At 34.8% G+C, this 15,324-nt stretch overlaps 1 protein-coding gene across 5 annotated transcripts in view; it reads left to right on the forward strand.

Moving 5' to 3' along the window:
- LRRC7 (leucine rich repeat containing 7) overlaps positions 1 to 15,324 on the forward strand; it is a 501,952-nt gene that overhangs the window by 466,711 nt on the left and 19,917 nt on the right. For all 5 annotated transcript variants that reach the window (XM_067726544.1, XM_067726541.1, XM_067726540.1 and 2 more), the window contains one exon: positions 854 to 946. In XM_067726544.1, coding sequence (XP_067582645.1) covers positions 854 to 946 — 93 coding nt within the window. The remainder of the gene's footprint in view (positions 1 to 853; positions 947 to 15,324) is intronic.

Genomic DNA, 15,324 nt, shown 5'->3' on the forward strand with positions numbered 1-15,324 from the left:
ATACCGTATGCTAACACATACATATGGAATCTAAAAAAAAAAATTAGTTCTGACGAACCTAGGGGCAGGACAGGAGTAAAGATGCAAACATAGACAATGGACTTGAGGACACAAGGAGCGGGAAGGGTAAGCTGGAGCGAAGTGTGAGAGTAGGATTGACATATATACATTACCATATGTAAAATAGTTAGCTAATGGGAAGCTAGCTAATGGGAAGCAGCTGCATAGCACAGGGAGATCAGCTCAGTGCTTTGTGACCCCCTAGAGGAGTGGGCTAGGGAGAGTGGGAGGGAGACGGAAGAGGGAGGGGATATGGGGATATATGTATACGTATAGCTGATTCACTTTGTTATACAGCAGAAACTAACACAACATGTAAAGCAATTATACTCCAATAAAGATGTGTAAATAATTAATCAACTAATTAATCAAATAGCCATCTTTTCCCTCACTCTACATTTGCAAATTTTCTTTCACTTATTCATACAGTCCTTTCTAATTAGTCAGACTATATGTACGTTTAAAGTAGATAATTAAAATAATGTACAATCTTTTTTTTTAAGGGGTTTTCTAAGTTTTAAAAACTGCTAATCAAAATTTAGTCCTGCACAGGTAACGAATAAATATTTACTCATGTCTGCTTGTTCAGGTAATTTTGTTAGTTCCAATTATAACTGATGCTTATAGAAACACTATTTTGTCAGAATTTATACTGTCTTTTATATACCAAGTTAACATAGGCTAACCCTGAGAACTTAAGTGAAATGTGATTATTTTCTATTGGGATACAGTTATTTGAAGATATTTAGCTTTCATATGTATTTGATTACCTTTTTATATCTTTTTTGCATAGTTTTGTGTGAGAATAGAAAAGAATCCTGGCCTTGGATTTAGTATCAGTGGTGGAATTAGTGGACAAGGAAATCCATTTAAACCTTCTGACAAGGTAAGAACTGAATTTCTTATTGGCAATTTTAACTAGAAAAACACTATATTCTACTGCAGCAAAAAATTTTTTTTTCAATTTTTTGGTTTTACTGTGCTTTAATAGGCTGGCTAACTATGAGGCCAATTAGAAACTTTTTCAGCAAAGGGAAAAAAGAATTCACTACAGTGCTTGACAAATCCTATGAATGAGAAAAAATAAATTTAAGCATTCTCTTTGAATAGGAAGTGGCTTGTTTTTGCTTTTTGTTTTGTTCACAGTTGTATATATTTGTAAAGGAAGCTATATAGGCAATTTCTAACAAGTTTTTTCCAAAATTTTATTTGTGGATCACTGATTTGGGAAAAAGTTTTCTCATAGTAACAGAATGAATAAATAATGATTCAACGCCAGGGCCAGCTGATTGCCATCTCTTTAATCCATCATGTTTGTAAAGTATTTCACTAATAGAATTGTAGAAATGAAAGACCATGGGAAACAAATATTCTGTGAGAAAATCAGTGTTAGCCACAGCAGAGGAATCAGGTCCTCCTCTTATGCTCACCCCTGTCTGTCAAATCATGGGTAATGGTTCACCACCATCCCCAACTCTAACCTCAAACGTTGCTGAATATCCACCATGCTGCATATGTTCACATCTGGCCTGTCTGATCCCATTGTGGACCACTTGACTTTTTTAAGCAAAAAAATGTACCCTGAGCTATGTAACCTGCCTTCTGCCATCAGGGTTTAATACTCTCAGCTTTTAAACAATTAGTGATTATAATTTGATGATCATTGAAACTGTCTGCTTTTGACCGCATCAAATTTAATTGCATTAAGTGACATCATAAAACTTTGGGATGATGAAGAAAGACAGAAATTAGATATGAATAAAACCTCCTCAGGCTCTCGACTTAACCTTTGAGTCACAAAGTGGTGCGGATCCTTTCAATTTACCACTATTGTAAAAATCACCCACACATCAGTTTCTGATTAAAGACCTATTTCTGAAAAAATTTGGATGCCCCTACTTTGGAGATTTCCATAGCCTTTAATCCCTTATTTTCCTCTACTTCTTCCCAATCTTTTTGTTTCCTACCATTAGTTATGCCTTCTTCCTTTCCTTTCTGAAGAAGAAGAAAGAAAGAGGTTGGACTATTTGGATGGAAAGGAGTAGAAAGGAATCCCCAGTTGCCATAGATAAGAATTTATTTGGTTAACTGATTGGAGCAGGTATTCATATATAAGGAATGTATATGAAGCAACCCTATATAATTAGGGAAATTCCAGTTAGAAATGTCTGTGTATAAGTAACTACTACATTTCCTTTTTGAAATGATGTTGAGGATAATCATTGATTTAGTAGAATTTAAATATTCATGGCTTAGTAAGACCAAGTGTTTACTGAATTTTAATAAATTATTAATATATCTTAAGACAAAAAGCATGAAAAGTCAAAATTATCAGAAACATATGATGGTATTTTTAAAAGCCTCAAATTATTGTCTTATTCATCTTAACTCCTCTTTTTGTCTCTGGTTTTACATCTCTTCCATAAGTTCTTTCAATGAAAAGGTAACAAACTTATCATTCATAAGATAGTTGAAATTCAAAAGACATGTTTTCCTCTCCTATCTCACCAGCAGATATATCTTTTCACTATATTTTTGGAAGGCACAGGGTAATAGATATTTTTCAATTAAAGATGCACAAGTTGCTAAATAGTCAAGATGTCTGAATGCTGTTACTTTTCTGCTTTTATTTTCAACTGAAGGGGATAGCAGGTGTGAGGCTTTCAAATCATTGCCTGTAATTCTTCCACTGTGATGAAATATGAACACTTTATAACTATTCATTTTATTTTTCATTGTAACATTTTGATGACTCTAGTGAGACTGAACTATTTCTATGATCTTATAATTTCTCTTTTGGTTAAATGCAACAGATATAGAGCTTGAATTATATAATCTACCCATTGAAATATTCCCCTCAAAAGCACTTTTCTTTGCCTGATTACTTTCTAAAACACTTAAAATCTGAAAAGTGAATCTCTATTACAGCAAAATTGATCAGAGTAATTAAAAGTTCCAAATCTACAGAAGACTCAGACTGCTCTTAATTTATTGACCACACCAAACATATGGTAGATACTTAGTTAAAAGTGTTGAGGAGATCTAAAGACATTGGCTTTGACAATTTCTATAAGAATTTAATCCACTCACAAGGAAAGGGATTAATCTCGAGGAAATTCAGTTGCATTTTTTTATCCCCAGTGCCCCATTCTTGTAGAGGTTGCATAAAATTTAGAGTGGGATCCAGTGCCTATATCAACCTAAAAATATCAAACAGTAAGAAAATGAAAATGAACTTTAAAAATACTCTTCTCTCCAATGTTGAAGGACAATTTTATCATAAATTGGCTAATTTACAGCTGTGAGGAGGGGTGAGGAGAACCAAAATAAACAGATGTTTTAATTCAACCTGGGTCAGAGGTTGATGCTTTCTTTATAAGGAGTTCTAGTCATGCAAAATCTTAAACTTTAATATGATACATATCCCCTTCCAATAAACAAGTCATGGGTTAGAAGCAGTCTTTCGAGCATACTATATTATTTTACCTACTGTTCATTAATGTTTAAGTGTTTTGTAATGACACTCAAAATTCTAAGTATCCAAGATATCTGAATGTCTTAGAGTCATTGAAGACTTTCTGTACTAAAATAGTCAGTAGATTTGTTCCATTCTTTTCATTATGATTGCTAGGAGCCACTGTTTCAGCCAAATGCCAAGGACTAAAGTGAAATAGCATCCAAACTGATTACCTGGTTTACAGCCAGATAGGAAAAGCATGAAGCAGTCATCCCTAAGGGCTGAGAGTATGAAACTGGGACAAAAGTGAGTTGTGTTGTTCAGTCTGGCAGAAGTTCCAATTTAGGTTCTGCGGTAGTATGAGACTATTGCAGAAAAACTCTTGGTACAGCCCAAAAGTTAACTGAGGCTTTAGGGAGAATTGAGGATTAAGATATAAAGACTGTTTTGTACCAGACTTTGAGAGCTTAGAACATCATCTGGTCTTGCAAATTTAACTCTTCTCGAAGACGCCAAGGTAGTCTGATTATGGTCTCCTTAGGTTAAATGGATGGAGCACAATTAGTCCTGCAGTTCATATCATTGTCAGAACAGTGTTTAGTAGTTGAACAACCCAACTCACTCATCATGGAGTTCATTATTTTGGGTTCACTGCCAGGTGAAAACTGCTTTTACATACTTGGAAAGAGAAAACTGTAGAAAACCAGATGAAAAAGCCATCATATAATGCTTGCCTTTGCCCTCCCTGTGAAGTGGATGGAGCCATTATCTGGTTTATTATTATAGAAAAACATTGCTGTCAAGATGGCATGATGCTCCAGAGAGATAAAAGATTTTGATCCAACAAATCTGATGATAATAATAAAAGTATAGACTTTTACTGAGTATCTGTAATGTGCTGGTCACTGTATTAGGCTCTTTATATACATGAAATTTTCTCCTTAGCAACTTGTGTTAGTTGAGTATTATTATTCCCCATTTTGTTGAGGCCCGGAGTGGTTAATTAACTTGCCCAAGGTCATTTAGCTGACCTGTGGCAGATAAGATTTGAACCCAAATTGATCTGATTCCAAATCCTTTTCTCTTAACAAGCACTATGATACATACCTCTATCTGCAAATACCACTTAGCCGAAGAGCCACATGACAAATTTATACCCTGTAGAGTTGAGACTAACATAATAATCTAATACTGAAAGTGTTACAGAACACTGTAGTTAGTTATAGTCTAGATATTTGCTTCAAGTCCTTGGAAGTCAGCATGTATTCTCTATTGAACTTAGATAATTAGAAGCATACTGTATACCTTAGATTGCTAAGCATTTGTATAACTTTTGGACTAAGGTATTACTACAGTGGAGATCCTGCCAATGGAACAAACCACAATAATCTTTCCCTATATTTAAATGTTCATAAAATAATAATTCATGATTACAAAATTTAAGTAATATACCAATACAGTTTCCACGAGATGTTGTTAGGAAGAAGAGACTGGATTAATGGATGACTGATATCATGTTGTGTGACTTCATAAGGCAGCCCGAGACTCTGAAAATAAATGAATTTTTAATGATGTATTCACACAGTTCATCATTCAGGGACTGATATCCCTCCTTGCCTCATTTTAGAAGGAAGGACTAAGCTTCTGGAGTTTAAAGATATTAACAAGAACTCATAGCCTCTTTCTCTATATACTGTAAAGGTACAGCACTGAACAATGCCATGAACAATCACCTAGTCACAGGATCAAAATGGAAGCTGTATTATGAATATCCTCAAATCACTTGAGATCAGGAAATATACATACTAGGACATTGGGACCAAAGAATCACTTATTCTCCACAGTTTTATCATAAACACTCATGCTGAGCAGAGGCCAGAGAGCCTACCCATATTTCCACTGATTTGGGCAATTGGCATGTACACACATAAATGATAGAAGAAACAATCCTTTTTTTTTTTAATGCCTTAATTTGCCCATGGTACAGGTAAAATTCCAAGCCAAGGAAGAATATTATAGGCATGGCAAATGTAAAATACTATAATCACCAATAAATGTTCTGGAATTTCAGAATAAATTACTATATCTAATTCTATATAAATTCTAAAAAATTGATTCCAGATGCCAAACATCCTCCCTCCTATTTACATCCCACCTTCCAACCCTAGAAGAAAATTTGTGTGGAGACGAGTATTACATCAAATAAAAGTTTTTATATGATTAATATTACGAAGAGAAGAAAGGTTAGATGTGCAGATCCAAAGCATTTATTTGACATCTTTACCTGGGAATAGCAATACCCAGAGGCATGCTTGGCAGTAGCAAATTCGAAAATGCACAAGAATAATTTTCTGGATTTGTTCAGCCTCATGACACTGGGTGATTCATAAATAAAAAGTTGCAAAAGATATGCTCTTGACTTATGAAAAAGTTGCATACCCTATGTCTATACCTCATCATGTAATCTCCATGGATATAAAAATCAGGAATAGCAAACACATTTGTCTAGAACTCCACACAGCATATGATTTATATTTACTACATAAACATTAAACTACATATAATATTTCCTTCATTTTATACAACTCCTAGACAAAAGTGATTTATTTTATATATTTCTAAATTAATTTTATAATATAATTTATATATCTGTCCCATCTTTAATTCTACTTCAAGCGATTATGTAATGCAAAGTAATTTGGAGAATCTATTAGTTATGTGAAAGTAACATTCAGGAGCAAGGAATAGATATAATATAAATGTATATAATTTACATATAAAACTGGATTTTTAAAAATAAATAAATTATTTTACAACACAATTACTTCAGCTGCATCTTAGTCACACTGCAGTTTGAGGTTCAGAATGCCACTTGGTTGTTTGAGAACTTTAAAAGCAAGAATTTTTTTAATGAAAAATGCATTTTTGCCTGTTCTGTTCTGTCTTGTATGTTGAAAAAAACCCTGAATCTCTTCAGAAATATTGATAGAAATGCAGTCTTTGCAATCTCCTATTAATAGGATTCCTATAGGTATGACCACCTATATGAGGCCTTTTAAGAAGGCATGGCAGTGTGCTTTAGCCAATTGGATAATTTCAGTATCAAGACATTATATTATAAAGAAGACATATAAGATTTCAGCTTGTGAAAAGATATAATAAAATATAACTCAACACAGACTTGGTTCTTTAAGAAAATATCATTCCATCATACATATGAAAAAATAAGGCGATTTAAAAGTACCATTTTAAATAAGAACATTGATTGGGACATTTTTATTCAACAATATATTTAGAAAGTCACTAGAATTGAGATTGCTATCACTTTGTGATATTTTTAACAATCAGTAAAACAATTTTCAATAAAATTAAAGTCCAAGTACATAGCCAGATATATTAGTTGCTAGAGTTAAATATTATCTATGTTCTCTCTGCTGCATCATTTCAGCCATTTAGCATGGAACAAAATAAGCTAAATAAGGAGACAGAAAATGGTGTGGGAAAGGATTTGGGACTTTTAAAGTTTGTTGCTATTTGATGGAAAAATGTCAGAGACTTCTCAATCAAAATGTGAAAGCACTTAAAATTAGTTCATAAATAATATTTTAGGTAATAACTAACAAGAATTGACAGATCCAACAATGAGAGAAAGTTAATTACTGAGGGTCCAAAAGATCTTTGGGAAACCTGTGAAATCTTTCATATTCCATTTATAAAGTTACTACCACAAGTTTTAAGTGGTATTGCAGGGACCTCCGTAGTATTTCTAGTTTCTGCTTGAAAATGTTATAACCAACTAGAATTCTTGAAAATATTGTGAATCCAGATTAATAGAAATAAAACAAAAATAAATTAAAAAGTAATAACTTCCATGTCTCTGCCTGTAGCAGTATTGTTTAGCTTTTTTAAAATTTATCTATATAACATTTGAGATGTATCTCAATAATACATATTTAATAACAATATTATCCATTTTTCCTCCAATCTACCCCCAAAGTTGCTCTATGCTTGGGGAGCAGAGGTGCATTTTATCTCCTGGTACTGGGTTCCAAAGAATCGCTAGTAAGCAAAATATAGAATCTACGTATCCCTTCCAGGCAAGAAGATACTGCAGAGCTTTAATTTTTATAGTTTATATTTGTCTAAAGCCAGCTCCCCAAAATGCAGAACCAGAGATGAAGACTTTTGTGCAAGTAGTTAATTGAAGAATTGCTGTCCGGTGAAATCTATGTGAGAATAAGGGATGCAGGATAGGGCAGGTGAAGAAAGTGGAAATCCACAAAGATGTGGACTTAGTGGAAACTGGATGGTACAGGGTACAGGGTGCTCTGGAGCATGAATGGTACCACAGAGTTGTCTCACCTTGAGGAGGGTAACAGCTTTTTGTACCCTGGTATCAGTCATTAACTACATGGGAAGGAGCATAACCTTCCCAGCATTTCCCAGAAAGGAGGCTCCAGTCAGGGTAATTTTCAAAAGATGGGTTAGATGTGAGCTGTCAGCAGCACCTGCAGGATGAGAGCACCAATCTGATGAAGGGAATCTGGGCAGGTCCCCAAAAGTGTCCATTATGCAACTATGAAAACAATGGATGTTCTTCATCTTTCAAACTAAAAGTACTTTAGTACCAGCAATTCTGATATGCTCCTCTATGAGAAGTACTGCCTGAGTGCTTTCAACCATGGCATCTAACTGAGAGGGATTGCCAAAGCAACTGATACTTCAGTGTGGATCCTGAAATTTGCTGTGTCATAGTTTTTTCAATGAGACCCATTAAATCTGCTTTTAAATACTTGTAATTTTTCTGATTAAGTTTTTTCTTTAAAAAAAAAGACTGCTATATTCTACAAATATAGTCTTAGTCTCTCTAAGAGATAGTAATCACTAATTGAGCCAAATCTATGTTCTTTGGCAGCGAAAGAAAGTGGTTTAGAAAATGATGTTGATCAGAAGGAGCGGGAAGTTTGGAGGCAACACAGTTAGATGGGAAAAAATTTTAGGTAACAATAGGTAAGATCGGAGAAATCAAAGACAACTGAGAAGGAAACCCAAGTAACTGCAAAACACTTTTATTGTGTCATTTTTCTCTTTTGGGTGTGTGAAGGAAATCATGAGAACTCAAAGAGTTTATTCTCAACTTCTGTAAGTTCCAACTTAAATCCTTAAATCCTCCCTAAGATCCTTTGAATGAGTTGAAGGAAAACCATAAACAGATGAGAATAGATTTCCAGACACCAAGTTAACCTGAAGGTGTTAGAACTATGCTGGAAAGTTGGACTACTAGATCAGAATTTAGACTGTGTTATTTTAAAATGTATATATATATATATATATATATATATATATATATATATGTGTGTGTGTGTGTGTATATTTTTAAAATATATATTGTTAATAAATTCAGAGTTACATTAAGCAGTAAACAAGTAGTAACAGTTTACGATTACTGTATAAGGTACAAAATTATAAATATGCATTTGTTTAATTGCAATCATCCTTACAATATAATTAACATAGCGATACATGATCTTAGTAACCAATTCTATTTTTTAAGTATAATGCAGTAGAAATTATTTCCCATTTTTGAAACCTACTGGATCAAACCCCATCACCATACACAAACCACATTCCCATAACAAGGCACTATCATTTAACCTCCAAGAACATTTATTAATAGAAAATAGGAAGTGTTGGAGTAAACAGTAAAGTGATTAAAGAAAAATCATATCTTAAATTTGTGTTTCTCTTTGTTTATTGAGGTATACCAAGGTCTGTGTGTTTATTGAGAGAGAAAAATCATACATTCATCCTATTCTCTACTTCAAAAAAAATGTTTCCACCTTGACTCTGTGACTAATTTAGTAGGATATGTAGACTAAGGTACAAGATTTGCTTATTCCTATACTGCAAGAAGACCCTACAATATGTTGGGTTTTGTATGATTTGCACACATCAGCTGGGGCGGTTTCAGTTCTCTGAAGGTGTCCATCTCTGAGCCATAATGTGAGAGTGGTGAAAGAGACAAAGAATCGAGAACCACTTTTACTTAGGTACCTCCTACTGATTGTGAACTAGGGCATTCTCAACATAATCGACATAATCATCCTTTAAAATCATAATATGTTCTTAGTCTCACATATGTACAACTGCAACGTCTTTTTTCTTTAACTTATATCTCTTAAAAAATTATACAGGTAAGAAATGAAAACACTCTCACTATAAAAATTCAAATAATATAGAAATACAGAGACTAAAAAGTGAGGGAAGAAAACCTCCCTTTTCACTCTACCCCACACTGCCAATGCACAGCCGTGGCCTAAGAGCCACTTTGTCAGTCAATGTGTCAGGAATCCACAACTAGAGTGTCCTCTGGACATTTGTCACTGGCCTTTTTGACCTCCTGATTTCACCGCCAGCCCTAAGCAATACTTCTAGTATGGTCTACTCTACATAAAACCATATTTTATCTAAAAGAATCATAGTTTGACTGAATGTAGTTTACAATACAATAATTTTTCACTTTAAAAACCTTATTTTAGCATAAGTGACAAAAAAGCTTTGACTGAATTCTTCACTTTTCAATCCATTATTTTGAAGTGTTGTAGATAGTGTCAAAAAATTTGACAGCTGAAGGGGCTTTGAGGAAGACTGCAGGGATTATAATCAGAAAGCTGATTACTGATACTATTTTAGTAGTACCTAGGAAGGAGACGCCACAGCCACCTACAGTTACCCACTCTTTTTTTAATGGCGTCTACTATTTTATGCTATGTATAAAGCTGAGAAGAGGACTTCCCTGGTGGCGCAGTGGTTAAGAATCTGCCCGCCAATGCAGGGGACACGGGTTCAATCCCTGGTCTGGGAAGATTCCACATGCCATGGAGCAACTAAGCCCGTGCAACTACTGAGCCTGTGCTCTAGAGCCCGCGAGCCGTAACTACTGAGCCCGCGTACCTAGAGCCCATGCTCCACAACAAGAGAAGCCACCGTAATTAGAAGCCTGCGCACCACAACTAGAGAAAAGCTTGCGCACAGCAACAAAGACCCAACTCAGCCAAAAATTAATTTAAAAGAAGAAAAAAAAAAGCTGAGACGAAAAGCCAGTAGGAACTCTGATCAAATCAGTAAACTGTATGAAGTTCAGCATTCCATATATTGACCACCAGTTGAGGTCTTATATTAAATACAGGCTTTAAAGAATTCATAAAGTAAAAGAAATGAAAAATATTTCACCTATTTTTCCCAAAGAGGCAAGAAATCTGGAAAGACATTATGTGGAAGAGTGTGATCATTTACTTTTAAATGAAAATATGAAAATCAAATGAAAGAAAATTCTTTTTTTAAGCTTAAGAATTTTACCAAGAAATAAACAGGAAGAAAATGTACGTTCAGTCAACAATACACAGACTCCCAGAGATTTTTAACTGTTAAGGAATAATTGCAATACTGAAGCAATCAATAAAAGGAAAATTACAATTATAATTCCTAACAGGAATACCTCAGAGATATTGGGGTTTGTTTCCAGGCCACTGCAATAGGATGAATATTGCAATAAAGCAAGTCCCTCGAAATTTTTGGTTTCCCAGTGCATTTAAAACTTATGTTTACACTATATTGTAGTCTGTTAAGTGTGCAATAGCATTATGTCTAAAAAAATGTAGATACCTTAATTCAAAAATACTTTATTGCTAAAAATGCTAACCATCATCTAAGTCTTCAGCGAGTCGTAGTAATAACATCAAAGATCACTGATCACAGACCACCATAACAAATAGAATAATAATGAAAAAGTTTGAAATATTGCAAGAGTCACCAAAATGTGACACAGAAACATGAAGTGAGCAAACGTTGTTGGAAAAATGGTGGTGATAGACTTGCTTGACAGAGAGTTGCCACAAACCTTCAATTTTAAAACTACATTGCCTGCAAAGTGCAATAAAGTGAAGCACAGTGAAACAAGGTACGCCTGTATAAAGTAATCAAAGCCAAACATAATTTCAACTCTTATATTCAAATTCCCCAAAAGAGAGTAGTGCCTGGTGATCAGCACCAAACTGTTAAAAAAAAGAAGATCAATTTTTTGTAGTCAATTTGTCATTTCTAACAGGAATCTCAGATAAAAGGAAATAAACTGCTTACTTCTTGGTTGTTTTTATCAAGTCATAAGGGCAGTATCTTGAAAACTATATGTTTATATACATTTTTCTTTTTGGCTACTAAACAAAGCTTTACAATGACATAAAAGAATGGTGCAAGTGTATTTTTTCTGTTAGAATCACACCATTACGTTGTTACTAAGATATTTGTAATCACATAGCCAATTTCTATGGGTTTAAATAGTCTCCTGTTGCTCCAATGCATTATTTTTTTTAATAGATCCTTATTGGAGTATAATTGCTTCACAATACTGTGTTTCTGTTGTACAACAAAGTGAATCAGTCATATGCATACATATATCCCCATATCCCCTCCCTCTTGTGTCTCCCTCCCATCCTCCCTATCCCACCCCTCTAGGTCATTGCAAAGTCCCGAGCTGATCTCCCTGTGCTATGCTGCTGCTTCCCACTAGCTAACTATTTTACATTAGGTAGTGTATATAAGTCGATGCTACGCTCACTTCACCCCAGCTTCCCCCTCCCCACCTCGCTGTGTCCTCAAGTCCATTCTCTATGTCTATGTCTTTATTCCTGCCCTGCCACTAGGTTCATCAGTACCATTATTTTTTTAAGATTCCATATATATGTGTTAGCATATGGTATTTGTTTTTCTCTTTCTGACTTACTCCATATGACAAACTCTAGGTCCATCCACCTCACTACAAATAACTCAATTTTGTTTCTTTTTATGGCTGAGTAATATTCCATTGTGTATATGTGCCACATCTTCTTTATCCATTCATCTGTCAATGGACATTTAGATTGCTTCCATGTCCTGGCTGTCGTAAATAGTGCCACAATGAACATTGTGGTACATCCCTTTTTGAATTATGGTTTTCTCAGGGTATATGCCCAGTAGTGGGATTGCTGGGTCATATGGTAGTTCTATTTTTTACAAATGCAACCAAGTGATTTTTGTTTTAATATTTCTTTATTTTAAAATTAATGAAAGAGAATTTTCAATTCCTTTAAACATCTGTGCATAAGATTTTTGTGAAATTTTTAGAGAACTTTGGTCAGTTGTATAATTTGTATCTCTGTCTTTTGAGGCTCAACTTTTTCAGGTTTCTAAAACAATTCTTCTTTCTGTTCATTTTTTATGGATTTTACATTTCATTGTTTTGTCAGCTAAAGTTCAGTCATACACTGAATCATCATATGTAGCTGCCAATGCCCTCCTTTTTTTCTCTTTCTCTCCTTTCCTTTCTCTCCCCTCTCCTTTAGTTTCTAATGGTCATGGGATAAATCTCTTCACTTGCTGCATATAAATTCCTGTTTTTAAGGTAGCAAATTGTTCAAAGCTCAAGATTTGTCTCTCAGCAATTAACCTTAAATTATTTTGTTTTCACACTTTGACTCATAGAGAGTAAAGCTATTGAAACACCTTTATTCTTGATGTGTCTTCTAATAATCACAGGGATTAAGTAAACACAGTCTACTGTGTATGTGTAATGCTGCTTCTGTGAGCTGCATCATAGCTTAATATTAACCTTGCTCAATTCATAAAAAGAAATTATTTGCCAATATTTGACCAAAAAAAAAAGTTTCCCCTTGCAAGCTATTGAATCTATGGCTGTGTTTGCTAGCTTTATGGGTCATTTTTTTCTCCAGAAACGCTCTTTGAACTTTTATAATTATATGAAAGCATATGATACCATATTCTATAATATATAACCAATGTGTTCTGAATTGTAATTGTATGCAATTTTTATCTGAGATATGGCCTTCCTAGAAACCAATTTCTTAGCATCAGCTAGAGCCAAGTTTTTTCAGAATTTTAAAGAAAAGCATATTTCACAAATTGAAGTTGTAATTCCCTTAAGACAAGTTCTATTTTGGTGTCTACATTTACAATAGCTGAGACTGTCACAGTCATTCACCTTCATCATTAAAAAGCCATATAAAGTTCCTTTCTCCTCTAAAGTTAGAATGTGAAATGTTGGCCTTGTAGACTAACTTTCAAGGAATCTTGAGTCCTTCAAGGTTTATGTCCAGAGGTGCAGAGACTAGGTAACCAATAAGACCAGGTCAGATTTTAACACTGTGAAAAACCTTCTATACTCATCCATTTTCAAAATTACTTGCGAAAAGTAAAACTTTTTAAAAACCCATTATGGGTACTTTTGGAAAAACTTCATTTATGACTTATATGAAGACTGGTTTAAAAACTGGGGAAGAAACGTGAAATGGCAAAAGGTCAGGCCTATTTGTAGCATCCGGCCAGTGCTCTCCACATTAGCTTTGGTTCAAACCTATGGGGGTCCCTCTGTGATACATGAGTCCATTGTGTCTGTGTCTGTCTCAAGCACACCCAGTTACTGGTGTCTGATAGGAGAAAAGACTTGCGTTCTTTGGAAAGGACTGCAATACTTAGCTCTGTTGTGAGATGCCCTCTAGAGGTGGTGCTAAGGGAAAACCACTGTGCTGTCAAGCCACTAAGGAACATGAGAGCTGGTGATGAGGTGCAAAACATTAGAGAAACACACTCAGAAATGCCATAAGCCAGTAACTAGACTCTAGCAGCCATTGTTACAGAGCTGATGTTGGCTTGGAGCTACCAAAGGAAGTAGCCTCTGAAAGTTATTAAGAACCATCAGAAAGCCCTCTTGTTGGGACCCATGTTCATTATTGAAAGTAAATAGTAATTGGAGCCATTATCACTGACAGCCACCACTAGGAAACCACAGATGATACAGGAGAGACTTTCCAGCCCTCTTCCCTTCCCCTTCCCTAAATCAAAGATGCAAATCCTCTTACCTGTTGGGAATTCAAGGTAAAGATAATAAATGTCGGCCTTTCAATGTACTCTAAGACTAAGAGTAATGAAGAATTTTCTGACAGTAAATCTGGTACAGTTGGGAGACTCTGAAATCTCTTATTGCAGGCTTTGCTGGAAAGAAAGACCCTGGATTGTAGCTCAACCTTCAGACTTTCAGTAATTATAATAACATTTATAGACCCTATACTGAGTGCCACACACACTGCTACAATGAACTTTTTGAAAACAGTGTCAAAGCTTTCATATTTCTCATCAATATTTCATCATAACAGAGACCACAAAAATGAGTTCAGAGTTATTTGGTCTCTTTCATATGACAGTGTTTATATGTAATACATAAATACAGTGAAAACTCAGGGCACTGGGCTTTTCAGGCAGTCTTTGGGGAAGCATTCCACCTCCAAAAATAATGAATGCTATAGACCGTTATCAAACATAACACTCATTGCTATCTGTTTTGACTAATGTGGCAATATGCTGGCTGATAGGATATATATATAGAGAGAGAGAAAGAGACAGAGAGAAAGAGAAACTATGCCAATGGGCAGTAGCAATTTCTTAGTTGGTAAAACTTATTGATTGAAAAGAAATATTAATGCTTTAGAAAACAGCAATAAATGCTTAGGAAGACTCAGGCCACCATAAGAGAAAACTTCAAAGCAAGTCTCCAGAACAGTGGTTGAACCCCACAGAGCTTTGTGATGATTGAAATTAAACCTGCTAGAGACAGGGCTTTGGTATTCTTTCAGCAGTCAGGCTGTGGAGTGTTGCCAGTTCCTCTCAGCATTGCAATATGATGGCCACAATTCAGTTCCTATGGTCTGGATTCATACAAAAATTATTAAAACTGTTCCCGTTCAATAAGCTGAAGA

The sequence above is a fragment of the Pseudorca crassidens genome, chromosome 2 (assembly GCF_039906515.1).
Source record: "Pseudorca crassidens isolate mPseCra1 chromosome 2, mPseCra1.hap1, whole genome shotgun sequence".
NCBI classification, from domain to species: Eukaryota; Metazoa; Chordata; class Mammalia; order Artiodactyla; family Delphinidae; genus Pseudorca; species Pseudorca crassidens.